Source organism: Phyllostomus hastatus, unplaced genomic scaffold, assembly GCF_019186645.2.
Source record: "Phyllostomus hastatus isolate PE091 unplaced genomic scaffold, TTU_PhHast_1.1 phas_contig_38, whole genome shotgun sequence".
Lineage (NCBI taxonomy): Eukaryota > Metazoa > Chordata > Mammalia > Chiroptera > Phyllostomidae > Phyllostomus > Phyllostomus hastatus.
In genome coordinates, this window is record NW_025333869.1 from 11,994,767 (window position 1) to 12,012,118 (window position 17,352).

General features: G+C 43.0%; 1 protein-coding gene across 1 annotated transcript in view; it reads left to right on the forward strand.

The window, feature by feature from the left end:
• Window positions 1–17,352, forward strand: part of GRID1 (glutamate ionotropic receptor delta type subunit 1) — a 727,533-nt gene that overhangs the window by 674,836 nt on the left and 35,345 nt on the right. Inside the window, exon 13 of the mRNA XM_045842113.1 lies at window positions 9,754–9,949. Coding sequence (XP_045698069.1) covers window positions 9,754–9,949 — 196 coding nt within the window. The remainder of the gene's footprint in view (window positions 1–9,753; window positions 9,950–17,352) is intronic.

Below are 17,352 nucleotides of genomic sequence, written 5' to 3' on the forward strand. Positions count from 1 at the left end.
GAGAAGCCAAGTGAGGGAAGGTTATCAAGGACAGTGCAATAAAGTTTGTCATTCTCTGGTGGGGTTAAAGTGAGAATGGGGATTGGCCCTCATATTTGGGAAACCGTTAATGACCTTGACAAAAGCAGTTTCAGATTAGTGGTAGGATGAAAACTTAAAGTAGGTTCATGAGAAATGGGAACAGTGTGATGGAGATGGGAACCATAGATAACTCCCTGGAAGACTAGAGAGTGGTTGGAAGAACCTCTAATTTCAAAGAAGGACTTTTTTAAGTGATAGATGATGTATGTGTGGACATGCCAATGGAAATGATCCATAGAGAGAAGCAATTTCATGATGTAGGAAATTGAATTGACAACTGGAAGAGCAATGCACTCGAGAAGGGAAGAAAATCTGGGATCCAGGAGACAAGTAGAGTTAGACTTGCATAGGAAAAGGGTGGAGCCACCACTTTAAAAGGGGGCAGGCAGGTATTTTTGTGGTTTTAGAAAAGGAAATTCTTTATACAAAGGCAAAGTTCTCTACTTATTGCTTCTACTCTTTTAGGAAATAGAAAATAGGGTCATTTTCTGAAAGTCACCTAAGAGGGTGGGAAGATGAATTAAACAGAAGAATTTAGAATATTTCTAGGCAGCATAAGGATACATTGAGGTTAGTGGTCATGATTCCAAAGTTAGATCCATTAGCATGCTTGTCTTCAACCTGGATTTTCCCCTGTCATAGACACTATAAACAGAGTTGTTTTAAACCAGGTTTGATTCTTTCAGAAAACCTGAAATCTGTACCTGTTGTTTGTCAGACTGAATGTGGAGTGACAGGGATAGAGATGTACACAGTGTTCAGCTCTGAGGGATCCCACTGTTGACGTGGGAAGGCAGACACATCAACAACCACACATTAAGATAGGCTAAGATGAGAACACAGAGAGGGGCAGGGGTATGCAAGGATCTAGTCTTACTCTTGGAGATGAGAGTTGAGCTGATTCTTGGAAGGAAGGTGGGTCTTTGCCACAAAAATAAGGCAGGGTAGGCCCCTTAACATTTCTTGCAATACTGGTTTGGTGGTAATGAGCTCCTTTAGCTTTGCCTTGCTGGATAGAGTAGTCTTGGTCATAGGTCCTTGCTTCTCATCACTTTGAGTATTTCATGCCAATCCCTTCTGGCCTGAAGTGCTTCTGTTGAGAAATCAAGCTGACAGTCTTATGGGAGCTCCCTGGCAGGTAACAGTCTCTTTTGCTGCCTTTAAGATCCTTTCTTTGTTTTTAATCTGTGCCATTTTAGTTATGATGTGTCTTGGTGTGGGCTTATTTGGGTTCATCTTGGTGATCTCACTTATATGTGGAATCTAATGAATACAATAGACTGATGAATAAAATAGAAAAAAATGCATGGATACATGGAACAGACTGATAGCTGTCAGAGAGGAGGGGTTTGGGGTGGCTGGATGAAAGAAAGTGAAGAGACTAAGCAAAAAACCCCCACTTATATATAACACGTAGACACAGATAACGGTGTAGTGATAGCCAGAGGGAAAGCAAGGTGAGTGTAGGTGGAAGTGGGCAAAAGGGGAAAATGAGGATGGAATGAGACTTTGCTTTGGGTGATGGGTGCATGATGCAATGTACAGATGATGTTTTGTTGAGTTGTACCCTTGAAACCTGAATGGTTTTATGAATCAATGTCACTCCAATAAATTCAATAAAAAATAAATAAAAGAAGGCAGGATACTTGCATGGCAGATGATCAGTGAGCCTCAGTTAAGGCTGGGAGGTCTAAGAGAGTGGAGCACCTGCCAGGTTGGCACCTGAGATCAGGGTTCCTGAGGCCAAAGACCCTTCGCCAAGCACATTAGAGTTCCCTAGATTTCACTTAGTGAGGGATGAGGACACTCAGCCTCTACTGCATGCCATGGATTTGGCCTAATACCTGACCACTGTTATTTGACTTGACTGAGGTGATTGATGCTCACAGCCCCTGCCCTTAGCACCTATTACTGCACCCTGCTCACGTCTAGGGTCCAGGCTGAGTTTGGCAAGTCAGCAGCACATGTACACACTTGCCTTCCTTTCAGAAACTCATATTGGTCTACCCTGCTCTGCTTTAGCAGCCAGGACGCCAGACCCAGGCTAAATCCAGGCAGGAGGTTCACAGGTGAGGGCAATTCCAGCCTGCACTGGTGATGGAGCCTGTATCCTAATGGGCCCTGGATGTCTGGGATGGTTTGGGTCCCTCTGGGTTAGTCTTGCTCTGGGGACTGAAGATACAACTATTACAGCTCCCTGGAGCCTGCTCCCTACAGCCAGCAGGGCAGATGTTTGATGGGGAGCAAGAGAGGAGTCTCTGCTCTTCGTGGATCTTGACTGCACTGGGCTGAGGAAGGGGACATGGAGGAGATAGGATGGCAGAGAGCTAAGTTCTCAAGGCCTGGTACTGACTTTCTTCAGGCAGCAGAAGGATTTTTTAAGTCATTCAGATTGCACTTGTGTTTACAGTGTAATAAAAATACAAATTTGTAAATACAGAAATACATTTGTAAAAAATAGAAGCTTCACAACTGTTTGGTGCTTATTTCTCCTACTTTTGTCCTGTATTTTTTTTTACATTTATTAATGGTTCATTTTACAATACACAAATACATTGAGTTTTTTTCACAGAGTTTATTTTGGCTATCTTTTAATTTTAACAGTAATCAAAGAAATGGGATTTAGAGAGAAAAGTGTGGAGGGAAAGTTGGGGTAGGGGTTGAGCACATCTTATCTGGGCACTTAGTACACAGAAGGTGTTCTGTGGCCAGTTTGTGGGGCACATGTTTGAAGAAGGGCTTTGTGGACTCCCATGTCCTGTAATGGTGTGTTTTCCTGCCATGGGCCACACAGCTCTCATCCTGTGTCCTCATACTGCATGAACCTCACAGTGTCCCTAGCTGGGATTTGCTCTGCAGTCACTCTGATGATGGATTTTGGATACAAGGAGCCTGGTATGAGACCCCAGCATCACCTTCCCCAGTGTTCCTAGAAGGTACCCTGCAGGTGTTGAGGGAGCTGTGCCTGAGGAGGAGAGGCTGGCAAGCCCCAGACCTGCTGGCCTTTGTAAGCAGAAGGCCAGGCTTCTACTGTCTTAGCTCGCAATCTCTTCTCTCATCTCCTCTCAGCCCAGCCCAAGGAAAGAAAGATGTTAGGCAAATACATGCTCTGGATGTCCACTCCAATGGCTAACACACCCCCTGCATACTTTATATTATCTCTCATTGCATTGTTTTCCATGGTCCTCATTCTGCTTTATTTACCTTCATTGCACTTTTTATCACTGACTACGTGACATCTGGGGTCCATTGACTGTGCCCCCCACAGGTCACATCTGACCTACAGCCTGTTTTCCTCCAGCCTGAAAGCTAAGACATTTTCTTTATTAAAACATTTTTAAAGTGTTTCCATTAAAAAAACACACACAAAACCAAGAAATATGCAACAGAGTAGTATATGGCTCTCATTACTCACATATGCACTATCTGTGCCTTTCTAAAACGTTTGCTGACCCTGGGATTGCATAATTATTTGTATCTTTATTGTGGATATTTACATGTTTATTTTTTGTGCTCACCTCCACCAGGTCAACTCCACAAGAGCAGGAACTTTGTCTTGTTCATGCCATATTCTTAGATCTAGCACAGTGCTTGACACTAGCAAATGCTTAGGAAATATTTTCTTGAATGAATGAATGAATGAATGCTCCTGGAAAGCCTTTCAGAGTCCAGGGTTGAACTTGCTTCTTGGAGTGTCTCAGATCCTTGAAAAGCCTGGGTCTTGGGGAGAAGAGAATGGTGAATGTGGCAAAGCTTGGGCTAGGAGAACAGTACATGAGAGAAATATGAGAGAGCACACAAGGCTCAGTGGGAGTTTTGGGGAAGAAGACCCAGGAGAGATGGAGGGATGGCAGCTCTGGTATCTGAAGGTCCTGTAAGCAGGCTGTGGAAACACAGCCAGGCAATCCCCACTGATCTGTGAGCATCATCTCTTGTGGAGTCAGACATGAGAGATAGAAAAGTGAGATGCTGGAATGATAGTGAAGACATCTGGGGCTGTAGTCAAGACCAGAAAATAACAAAAATGAGCACTCCACTCTCCTGTGCCTTTAGGTCACTCCACTACCTTCTTTTCTACATAAGGAAGAATAATAGGACTTCGGGATTTAAATTAATCAGGGCCAATATTATGGCAACCCCATAGTTGTTGAAATCTGTTTTACATATGGTGTATATTGATTCTGATCTTGTTGCAAGTGTATTTATCTTCATTGACAATGTAAATATTTCTGTAACATGCAAAGATGTATTTATAAATGCTGCATTATTCATTTTTCTCATGTTGCAAACACATTTATCTCTTTGTTAATGAAAATGTATCTAGGAAATAGTAAGATTGATTTATGGAGAAAGGTATGGGGAGGAAGAGAGGTGGTGCTGAGCTGGATAAACTGTCCTTGGCCATGGCTGAAGGAGACTTGTGGGTCTATCAGAAGGTGCATATTTAATTGGAGGAAACTGCTCTCAGAGGAAAGGGATACTTTCAAAGTCCTTTTATAAAGCATTCTCATGTTCTTATTGGAATCAGCTATGCTGATTTGCTTTGGTTAAGAGAGACCCCAAAAAGAAGCACTCTAGGCCAGGAGATACAAAAGAGCAGCTCCCATTGGTCCCAAATGTAGTTTCAGTTAGTGTACGTTTGAGTGAAAAATATTGACTGAAGTTAGAGGGGAGGCTAAGGTTTGCCATGGGAGGATGCCAACACAGAAGATTTCTGAAAGGTGAAGTACAGAGGTAGGCAGCAGACCAGAGAGGTAAAGAGTAAGGTACAATGTGCACACGCCTACACCTTGACACCTAATTAGTGAATCCAGAGCAGGTGGGCAGCCTGGGGATGATGCCTTTAAAGACATCTCCTCTAGCAGCTTTCATTGCCCAGATGTTCAGAATTTCCTCAGGGAGGCCTCTTGTAAGCAGGTACCTTCATGAGCTATAAAAACTAGGGTCCAGGTTGCCTACCAGGGAATTTTGGTGTTTCCATGCACATCCTGGGGTTCAGATGTTCTCAGATCAGATCACCACTTTAGGCAGATGCATGAAGATGGCAGATTGGACACAGATAGTCAATCATTTGCATGTACCTTGGCAATAAGGGGGAAATAAGATCTACCACAGGTATCTTACTGGGGAGACAGATGGGAAGATGCCACGAGCCTGGAAGCACTGGAAACATGCTGCCTGCCCACAACTACTTCCATCCAGGTGTGACCACCTGGGTGCCATCACCTGTCACTCTTTCATGTGGCCTTATGTGACTTATCATATTGATATGTCATTCAATGATTTGAATGACTTATTGGTAGCCTAACAGAAGAGCCTATTTATTGAACATTGAGAACATGCTGGATATTTGTCTGTGATCTTTAATCTTCACCCATCCCGTTAGAAAGATATGAATTAAGAAAATGAAGTCCTCAGACATTGAAAGGCTTGCCTCAGTCAGTGCTTATAGAACCTATACATACATCAGAATCACCTGGAGGGTGGTGAAAACACAAATTGGTCAGGGCCACCCTAAAATTTCTGAGGCAGTAGATCTGGTGTGAGGCCCAAGAATTTGCATTTCTTGAAAGGGTCCAGATGGTGCTGATGTCACAGCCCTGACGCCACACCTTGAGAGCTACTGGTCTACCTAAAACAGTCCAGCCATTCAGAGCCAGAATTCACACCCATGACTGTCTGATTCCAAAACCTATATTGTTTTAGCTGATACAAATTGCTCCATGCTGTGTCCCAAATGAACCTTGTGTTTAAACATATCAGTGCCTTCTCTACCCCTTGGTTCTCTATCTGGCTCCTTCTACCCATCCTTCATGACTCAGCCTAATGTTTTCACTTCTAGGAAGTATTTCTTTTTTTTCTGAAGGCACTGACTGCTTCTCCTCTGTGTTTCCAGGCTCCCCCATGCAGAATTCTGCTTTTAGTCTCTCTCATGTTGTTTAGTTGCTCCTCTGACCATTCGCCTATCTCTCTCTGTGGACCCCATGAGAGAGATAGTCCTTGCTTTATGTGCTGCTGAGACTTACCTAGTAGGTATTCAGTGACTGTAGGTAGAACAACTGGTTGAATTATTTCAGCTAGTTAATCAGGTACCTAAGGTTTATAGAAGCCCTACCTATGATGAGCAGCTCTTCTTATTTCTGGAGTGGGGGAGGCACTTTCTAGCAGTTGTTGCTGAAGAGACTAGTTTGCCAAAGATGCTAAATTAGATGTGTGCTAGTGCAGCTTTCTCCAGGCTAGGTACCCTGGCTTGTTTCAAGGGCCATCCTATTTAATAGAAACATCTGCTTTCTGCTGCCTGCCAGTGTTGGCTTGGAGCCTGGGTGGTTGGATGCCCATGTTCTCCTTTATTTCTCCCCATGTGTCCCTTCCAAAACTGTGCACTCTGACAAGATGATGAGTGCTCCAGAAAGGCAGCTTTGGTGTGTGAATAGTTGGGCTTTCCTGTTCAAACCTCTAAATAGCTTTTTATAGGTATTGTCATTCTGAAATATGGTAGAACCCACTGTGTGCTGGACACATTATTGAGCTTGGAAATCTTTGAAAGAAAAAGTGTGCATTTGAGATGAGAGAGATCCCTCTACATAGACTAAAGGTTATGGGAGGTGATGGATGGAGTTGATTGGTCCGAACCATGAGGTTGGCATAGCAGAGATGAGGGGAATATTTTTGGGGTGGAAACACTAAGTTCTACTGAAAATGGAGGTGAAGCCATAAGCATTTGGGCTGCCTGTTTGTCATCTAGAGATGCTCTGTGAACCTCTGTGCAGGGGCACAGTTGTGAATAAATACCAAGGGAAAAGAAGACATATCCATTTCAAATGTGGGGATGAAACAGTAGTGCTGCACCCCTTGGAAGTAATCCGTTGAATCCATACTTATGGAAACTGCAGTCATGTAGAGCAGTTCAGTATTTAGACTCAACTGTGTAATTCATTCTGATGTTTCCCATTCATCAAAGCCTTGTGTTTGTTTGCATTAATATGAGAAAAAAATAAAATGTAGGGGGAAAGATCCCCCTCCTTTGCAGGTAAATTACAATGGAGTTATAGCCCTTGGGGCCCTTCAAGCACAGCAACATCTTGCTTCAATTAGATGTAAATAATGAACAATAATTAGAAATAGTTCTTCATCAAATTTGTTATTTTATGTTTCCCTTCATTTGTAATGTATTGAAAGGAGTACTGAACTCTGATTCTGGACTGTGTAGCAGGGCCTGAAAGATTGCTACGGAGTATGTCCCCAAAGCAAGAGGAAGTATTCATTGCTGGCTCCTCAGTGCACATGCTGTGAAGGCTGGTGTCAGCCTGGGTCCAGGTTTTCAGATACAAACATGGGCAGCTTCAGCTTCAGCCTTCCAAATTCTTAAACTCTAATGGAGGACATATATAGATAATAATAGTGCAGAATAATTGCTGCTAGTTACTGGACACTGACTTTGCATCAGGCACTGCTCTAAGAGCTGAATACACATAATCCCATTTAATCTCTACTGCAGCCCTCTGCTGTAGGCTTTGCTTCTAACCATTCATTCATTCATTTATCTGTATCTTTCTTAAGAAAATTCTTTTAAATTTTTATTTATTTATTTTTTAGAGAGAGGGGAAGGGAAGGAGAAAGAGAGGGAGAGAAACATCAATGTGTGGTTGCTCCTCATGTGCCCCCAACTGAGAACCTGGCCTGCAACTCAGGCATGTGCCCTGACTGGGAATTGAACCGGCAACCCTTTGGTTTGCAGGCCCACACTCAATCCACTGAGCTATACTAACCAGGGCAGAAAATTTTGTATTGTTGTTCAAGTACAGTTAGTTGTCTCCATTTCCCGACCCCTACCTCCCACCCTCTCTACCCATCGTCACCTTCCATCCTTTATCCTACCCCACTTTGGCTTTGTCCAGGGGTCCTTTTATATGTTCCTTGATGACCCTTCCCCATTTTCCCTTGTTATCCCCTCCCCCCTCTTTGGTTACTGTCAGTTTGTTCATTATTTCAATGTGTCTGGTTATATTTTGCTCATTTGTTTTGTTGATTAGGTTCCACTTATAGGTGAGATCATATGGTATTTGTCTTTCAGTGCCTATACTTTCAGGGAGCATTTCTATAGTTTGTTACTCTAACCTTATTTTTAAAAGATTTGAAAACTGAGGCACAGAGTTTAGCTAACCTGCCCAGGCCCTCAGTATTTAGTGATGATGGTTGGGAAGTAAGGCCTGTTATTGGACTTCAGAGTCCCTGCTTGATCCCACCCTGGTGTGCCACACTCTGAAGTCAGGGAGATCATGCTGTCCTAGAGCCATGCAAATTGTAGAGATGGCACCAGGAGTTGAGGGGTAGCCATGGGGAGAGGCTTCCTGTGGGGAGAGGTAGTAGCTGGATCACCAAGAGGTTTGTAGAAGTGTATCGCATGAATGAATGAGATAAAGGGATTCCAGGCAGAGGGAATCCATGGCTTGGTGCTATAGAGGTGGACTGTGTGGTAGTTCTCATTTCAACATTGACTATGGAGCTGTGTGTAGGGTGAGCAACAGCTGCAGATGAGACCAGGGATGGTGGATTTTGAAGGTCATGTCAAGAAGATCAGATTTCCTTGGAACAATGATTCAGTGAGAAGTGGGGATGATATTCTAGTTGATAAAAAAGAGGATACCAATTTCCAGAAGAGAAATAAGCAAAGAGCAATCAGTTGAAGCCTATAGTGAGAGCCTGGCTCACTACCAAGCTTTTTGTTTTTTGAAATTCTGTTCTTTGTGTGACATTCTCTCAACACACTAAGCCAGGTGCGGCTCATCTCAGGCAAGTAAGAACTTTGTGCCCATTAGTCCTTTCTAGTGTGACTCCATTTCTTACACCAGAGGGCTTTCCTCCTCCTCCTCTGCCACTGGGTCTTGAGCTGTTTCTGGGCTTTTCTGATACACCCCTTCCTTCAGTGTATACCTGACCTGAGTTACCTGCTTCTCTTCCATGTACAACAAACCCAAGGCCCTCAGAAATGTCTGGTTTTATCTTTGCCATCTTTTAAGTAATGGTCAACACAAGAAAATCAATTGATCTCATATAAAAACCCAAATTTATTTTTTTATTGACAAACAAATTGGTGGGAAATGCCCAAAAGCTGACAACAGGTTAGAACTCCAGAAGAGCTGTGAGCTTTGGGGGCATGTGCCTCTTAATTGGTATAATCCCTGGGTGTGTGTCTGACCCACTCCAGCACTCAGGGCCAGAGAGCAGTCACTGTCATCACTCTTGTGAACATATTTTTCTTTCCCGTGCTGCAGGTGTTTGAGTTGAGGCCGTCAGTATCCAGCCTCTCGTGTTGTCCTGACTCCCACTTTGTGATTGTCTGTCTATATGTTTCTGAAGCTAGACTATAAGCTCCTTGAAAGCAAGAATCATGTCTTATTCATCCTTTTGTCCCTTGAACTTAGCACAGGACCTGGTTTTAGGTGTGGATAACTTTACTGAGTTATTGTATGCTGAGGAAATATAACTTTGATAGAATGAGGCCTTGGCAAGTCACACTCTGGGCTGAGGGATCTGTGCTGCTGGGGATTAAGGGTGAAGAATGTGTGCCATGGGTCACAGCTGGGCTCAGATCTCAGGAGAGCCTTGCAGCCCATTGTATCCATTCAGTGGCAGCCTGGACCCATGGCTTGCAATGTTTTTGCATTTCAGGACATTCCAGGACCTGTCCAAACAAGTGGAGATATCTTATGGCACCGTCCGGGACTCTGCTGTGTATGAGTACTTCCGAGCCAAGGGTACCAACCCCCTGGAGCAGGACAGTACATTTGCTGAGCTCTGGAGGACCATCAGCAAGAATGGAGGGGCTGACAACTGTGTGTCCAGTCCTTCAGAAGGCATCAGGAAGGTAGGCGGGAGCTGGCCATCTGGGCATATGTGTGCTGTGATAGGTGCTGTGGGCATAGTCATCCCCAAGGTGGGCATCTTCTTTGAACAGCCCTGTCACCTGCAGAGTCATCCATCTTCAGTGGGTCAGATAGGCATTTCTCCCTGGCCTGTGAGTGTCAAGTGGAAATGCACACGTATTCTTTAGGTAGGTGCTCATTCTTGGCAACAGAAGAAGAAGAGGCTGCCTGAGTACCACATGGTTGGTTTTCAAGGGGTCAGTGCAGAGCAGGCTGGTTAAGCTTGAGACAAGAACCTCCTTCCTTGTGGGCTCATAAGATGGTGACCTAGGAGTGCCTTCTTACCCCATGTAAAAACACTCAGAAAAGAAAAAGCAGAGAGCCAGTCAAGAGGTGGGGGAAGTGAGGAAACAAAGTTCAGGAGAGAGTGGTACACTGTGGGTCTCTGCTGTGGAGAAGGGGTGTGCTTGGGAGATGGTGGTAAGGGCATCAAGCTCAGGATGGAGGCTGTGCTTGGAGAAAACAAGGGAGGATAGGGTTGGAAGAAGCCAAGAGAGAGGGAGGGTGGAGAGAAGTCATCACATTCTTTAGCACTCAGAATTTGCTCATTTATTTCAGTTAATTTCCATTATGAACTGAATTGATCATCATTACCCCATTATACAGATCAGAATCAGAGACACTAGGTCACCCTCCTGTTAGGGCCAACGCCAGGGGTTTCAGGCTGAGGTATTTGGCATTTCTCCACCAAATGCTGTGGAGATCAGTGAGGAGGAAGAGAATGAAATGAAGGCAGGTGTCATAGCATGCTGCTGGTGGTGACATCCTTTGTCCAGTGATCCTCACATCTAGTGGCTACTGTCCCTGTGGCCATTAGTGAATGAGGTGAGAAAGATGTGCCCTCATGTCCAGCACCACTGCCTCTCTGAACAGGGTGGTTGTCCAGGGTACCTCAGCTCCCCTCCACCTGCCCACCCCTTCTGTGGCACTTTTCACACAAAGTCGTGTGCATTCTCTCTCACATACACACACTCAGACAGGCTCACATACACTCACACACATGATCTTACACACAGACCCCTGTCCAGCCTGCCTCAGGTATCTATCTATGTCTGTGGAACCATCTCATAGGTTTTCACACTCTGCCACATACTCACACACTTATGCACACACACACCTGGGTTCAGTATCCCCAGCTGCTTGGAGATCACTTGACCTGAATGCAGAAGGCAATGGATATAAAGGGACAGTCTGGGGAATGCTTCAGGGCCACCAGGGTCTACCACCCTGCTCTTTATGATGACAAGGATCCTCAGCAATCTTCCAGCCCTCCCAGGAGAACCCCAAGGAGGCTCAGGGAGAGAGGCAGAGATGTAGTCCTGCTTCAGAAGCAGTGGGCATTCTGTCTGAGCATGGCCTCTGTCCTGGGGAGGGACATGATGGCTGGCTGTAGCACCTGGGCATATTGAGAACCCCACAGGCATGTGTCCTCACATTGCAGTTAGCTCAGGATGGCTTCTTGTCCCTGAGCCACTTTGAACAGCAGAAAGTGTCTGGGTTCTGGAGCCTGACACATCTGAGTGTGAGTCCCAGTTCCATTGCTCACCAGCTGTGTGAACTGGAGCACCACTCTTCTTGTCCGGAAACCCTCAGAGTTGAGAGAGGCCTGGGCAACTCTGGGGTTTCTTTCAATGCTTAAAACATTGAAAAGTTCACATTATGATAGAGTTTGAATGTTTACATTTAATGAAGTAATACCCTAGCAAATATAATAAAGTGCAATATAAATGTTGCTATTCCCATGCTTACAAGATTTATTAAAACCTCTTCATTTTTAGTGCACTACATAGGATGGTGCTCTGACCTTGAGCCATTGGTCTTCTTTCATCCCTGACAGGGAATCTTCATGGATGTAGGTGACCTCATTTGGAGATAATGAATACAAAGTTGATTTAAGGCTTTTCATTAATGTAAGTCCTGGGCCAAATGGCCTTAGAGTTCCTCTTGTCTGCTTTCTTTGTCTCTCATAGAGAGCCAGTACTCCCATCCACATAGGATGCTTATGAAGATTCATTGCAACAAAGCTATAAAAAGCACTTGTTATAAAAGAAAAGATAGCTAATTTTGACTTACTAAACTTATATTAATTACAAAACACTAAAAATAGAAAAGCAAGTAACATATTGGGAGGAGATATAGTGCATAAAACCTGTATGAGATTAGTATCAAGACTATATGAATAACTTTTACAAATCAATAAGAAAAGTTCAAACAATTTAATAGAAAAGTGGGCAAAAGACTTACAAGGCCTTTCACAGAAGAGACAACGTATATGGCCAATAATTACCTGAAGAGATATTCAAAATCATTAGTGATCCAGGAAATGCAAATTGAGACCATAAAGATATTTCATTTTATACCAATGAGACTTGCACAAAATAAGAGGTGGTGGAGAGGATGGGAATAGCAGGTGGTCAATTGCAGTGGGAGTGTACTCAGTATAACCACTTTACAAACTAGTTTGTCATTCTCTTATAAAATGGAGTATTTGTATTCCCTATGATCCAACAATTCTACTCCTATGTATTCATCCCAAGTAAACTTCCATATGCATTCCAGAGACAAAAAAAGCATTGCTTATGGAGCCAAATCCCTGGAAACAATCCAAGTGAGCATTAACAAGGTAAAAAATATATAGCCTGCAATGAAATGAATCCACTCTAGCTTCATGTAATAGTATGGATGAATCTTAACAGAATAACAATGAGTAAATGAAAGGCATTAAATGTAATTTCATATGGGTTATATAATAATAACTTACAACACAATACACTTTAAAAAATATATGGGGCTCATACACACATCCATACTAATGATAAAACACAAGCTTAATGAAAGTGGTTACTGCAGAGGGGAGGGGCAGAGCCACAGGGTGGGGAGAAAAGCCTATTCATGGATATAAGTCAAGTTCAGTGTAGGCTTTAGCTTCAAGGTCTTTTTAAACAGTGTATTTCTCATTATAATAAATAATAAATGAGTTAATTTAAAAAGTTGGCCATTCCTGGACAAAAGGATGGGTGTCTGGAACCAAGAATTGTGATCAATCCCATTCTGTGCACCAACCTGCTCTTTGAAATAAATAAGTCCAGACCAAGGCAGGCCAAGTCTGGCTCTCACATGCCAGCTCCTTCTCTCCTTTCAGGCTCCCCTGTGCTGCCTACTTCTCCTCCTGGTGTATGTCACAATGGCAGACACCACTATTAAACCCCTCTGGGAGGTGATAAATCTGGATACGGGTCATCAGGGAAATGTCTCTTTGTCACACTACTTACCCCTTGTCTGTTGCTGACAATTAGAAATCATTTGCTTTCTGGTAATATTTAGGGCCTTACTCATCAATAAAGCAAGGTTAAGAAAAATACATAATGGAAGATGTAAGTATAGGACTCCTTACAAATGCCTATAGCTTCATAATGTTGAACCTACTCTTTTTTTTTTCAGTACATGGGATATGTTACTTTTATGAAAACTTCGTTTTATAACTCACAACCTGGCTTTGGGGTCACAAATCTTTCTCTTGCATTTGGATCTTTAAGAAAAAAAATTTATTTCCAGCAGCAGACAAATGTTAAGGATTTTATAACTAGTGTCATAAAATTAAGTTTATAGTGCTGTCTGAAATGGAGTGCACTGCACTTTTTACTAGAAGGAGAGCTCAGATTCACTCTCAGATTCTCCTTCCTGTGACTGTTTGGATGACTACTGTACCTAAATGCTTTTCTGAAACTCTTCCCATCCCCAGCCCCTGCAGAGTTACCCCTAACCCCCAGTCCATGGCTTCAGAAACCTTGTGAATCCTGGGCATTGGCGGACCAGGCTGGCAATGGCCATGTCCTGAGTGTTCTGAATCCAGGCACTGTAAGGAAAAATCCAGCATGTTGGGAAATATGGGCCCAATTCTGATATTCAAGGACAAGTGGCTTCTCTAAATACCAAACAGAATCTGCTTCTATGTGGAGCAGGCCATCTGCAAAGGTGAGGAGGGGATGCTCCTGAGGGGTGTTGCAGGAAACTTCTTCAGCCAGGGGAAGATGACCCCACTTCTAACTTTCAGTTCTTTCTTGGTGACTCTGCTCCATTTCTGGAGAGTGCTTGGTAGTGAAATGATGTCTAATTGCTGCTAAAGTTAAGAAGCTTGGTATGGAGGGTAACCTTGGAGAGATGTTATTACTTTTTCATTGGGAATACTGTTTTAATGACTTGACACCAGTTTAGGTGGGAAACTGCTTAGCAAGAATTGATCACTGTTCCACCAAATCAGAACTGAAAGAAGGGGTTACAAGTGTCATGATTGCCCTACCACTGTGACCCACTCTCTCTTCCCTTGTCCACCCAGACAAGGAAGGGCAGATCTTTCTGGGCTCGCTGAAGAGAGCAGGAAGGAATTTGGAAGGAGAGGGAAGTTTCATTTATTTATTAAGAACCTACAACATAGACGTTTTTCAACAAACCTCCCTGGCACCCAGTAAATCTCAATGAATACTTGAACAATGATTAAAATAAAATAAAAATAAAAAATAAAAAAAGAAGAAAAAAATCTTAGTGAATACTGGATTGTCCCTGAGTGAGGCATCTATTTGCTGTCTGACTGAGTAGAGTCACATAAATTGGGGAAGTAGTTAGTGCCATCAATTAGCTGGTTATCCCCCATGGCTTCTGTAATGGAAGGGACAAGAGAAATAGCTCTGGGGTCCCTTTCAGGATTATCTCTGGATAGCCATTTCTTAGGGAAGACCATTTGATCTTCAGAGAGAAGGGAGAGCTGCCTTCATTCCCCTTAGTCACCTGCACCTGCCAGACTTGAGGAAAGACTAAACCAAGGGCTGGCATACTACTGTTCATGGGCCAAGTCTGGCCCACCACCTGTTGTAAATAGTTTTATTGGAACACAGCCATACCCATCCATTCCCATAACGCCCATGGATGCTTTCTTGCTACTTTGGCAGACCTGAGCAGTTGTGACAGAGATCATAAGGTCCCTGAAGCCTAAAATAGTTTATTTCCCTACTCTTTACAGGAAAAATTTGAGCAGTGGGTGGTCCAGGAATACTGACCCTGGGTCTATATCCTCTAACAGCACATGGGCACATGCAGCAGCACATAATATAGCTCGATACCACTTAATAGCGTGTAGGCATGCCTTGTGGTGTATCATCTAGCTCTACACCATTGAGTAGCATATAGACTCTGCCTACAGACTGTCCTTTCTTGTCCTATTCAGGTCTAACTCTGTTGGCCCAGGAGCTTCCCCCTCACTGCACCAGCACCTGGCTTTGTTCCTGCCTGGCCTAGTCTCTCCCTGGGATCTATTGAGCAGGTTCTATGTCCCTGGCACTGTTCTAGATGATGTACATAGATTCTTCCTTTCATCCAGAACAAAACTACTTGTTTAGTATTGTCTCCAGCATGTAGAAGTGGGACCTGAGCCTCAGAGAGGTTAAGTGGCTGTTGAAGGTCACATAAATAAGAGTAAACCATGGCATAGTCATCAGAGTCTCACTTCAACCTGCCCCTTCCCAGGGACATCCCCATTTCTATACCTCAGCATGTCTCCATGCCCCCCCTCCCTGTGCATAATCTTTACTTACACCTTTATTTCCCTTCCTCTTTTACATCAAAATAGTAAGATATATGCCTGGCTCTCATTTTTAAAAGGCTTAGCTCTCCTTCCATGTATCACAGCAAAGGTTTTTTAAGTCTTTGATTTTATCTTTTGATTTGCAAGCTATTAAAATATCAATTAGAAAAAATCTGAGATGCAGAATTCAACTGGCAAGTGATTCAAATTTATATGATAATAATTTTGTTACAATAAATCAGACTTTAATGTTGTCGGTGGGCTTTTATTTTCTCTAGCTTATCAACTCTATCAAGTAACATCCAGTATAACACAATTTCTGTGCAATTCAAGGGCTGACCTAGACTGCCAATTTATTAAGCCTTTCCATAAATCAGATCTAATATTTAATAACATTGTCAAATGGAATACAGTGTTAATAGTTTAAATGTCAGTCTTCACAGCTCATTGAGCTCTTTAAATAAATAGACAAATAGTTCACTTCAGACCCTGAAGCTGGAGATAGTGTTTTTCAGAGGGAAGTAGCTTTTGAGTCCAGCAGTTGTAACAGAAGGTGGTTTTTTCCACTCAGTAAATATCTCTGAGGTCATAAAGTACGAATACAAATGCAGGGGGAAAATGTGCTCACAAATCTTATTTATTTCCACACTGATCCAGTGCTTGCCCTGGCAGCAGCTTTTGAGTGGGTATTGCCTGTTAGCACCTGCATTTGTTCCTTCCCTTTGCTCTCTGCTCTGTGGCGAGGGCTGCTTTCATTCTACACACTCCCTCTGGAGTGTCAGGGACCATGCCCTTTGAAAGAGAGAGTGGTCCCGGGAGGACCCTACCTCCCACTCAAGAACCAGGAACTTTGTGCCCCACAGTGCTCTCCATTTGGAGGGAGTGAGGTGAGGAAGCATCCTGGTTCCACAGCATGCTGGGAGTTCTACTGAGGTGGAAGAAGAAGCTTTCATGGATGGTACCCCTTTGCATTTTGGGGATTATCAGAAGGGTTTGGCCAAGTTGATGAAAGGGGTCCTTAACACAGGTCCGATAGCCTAGAAAATGGACTGATACAAACTAGACAGCCTTATGTAGTGGAAAGCAGTAAGGAGCTATGGATCTTGCAGCCATGCTTTAAGGCATATGTTTTGTCCTTTCTTTGTTTCTAAATCAATGCAGATCAGGGGTTCTATATGCCTCCTTCCTTCTCATGTGTAATAATAATTTATCTCAATGTCTTCTGTACTTGCTCAAAAGCCACTTATATCCATTTTGTAAGTCAGATAGTCTCTTCTCTTTATTCATTCATTTATTCACTAATTTACCCATTCAATAAATGTAGTTTGGATAGCTTCTACATAGGAGTTTTGTATTTAAGTTCCAATTTAGCCTAATTTAATTCATGGCTTTGGTCAAGTGAATTCAGCCCTTTCAGCTATCTGTGAGACTAAGGAAAACCTGCCCAGACTTGTGAGTTCACCAATGCATAAAATGGACAGTGTGGATTGTAGCACAAGGCTGACATTCAGTGGATGTCAGCAAACTGATTTAGTACCTGCTCTGTGTTGTGAAAAGAAGATAATAAAAATATAAAGGAAAATATTGTTTTTTTTTAAGAGGTATATTTTAAATACAATAAAATGCACATATATTGTTTATCTCATGGGTTAAGACAATTGTATATAACAATGTAATCTCCAACCAAAACAAGATATAGAACATTTCCATCACCTTGAAAAGTTTTCTCAAGTCACTTTCTAGATATCTCAAGTCACTTTCTAGATA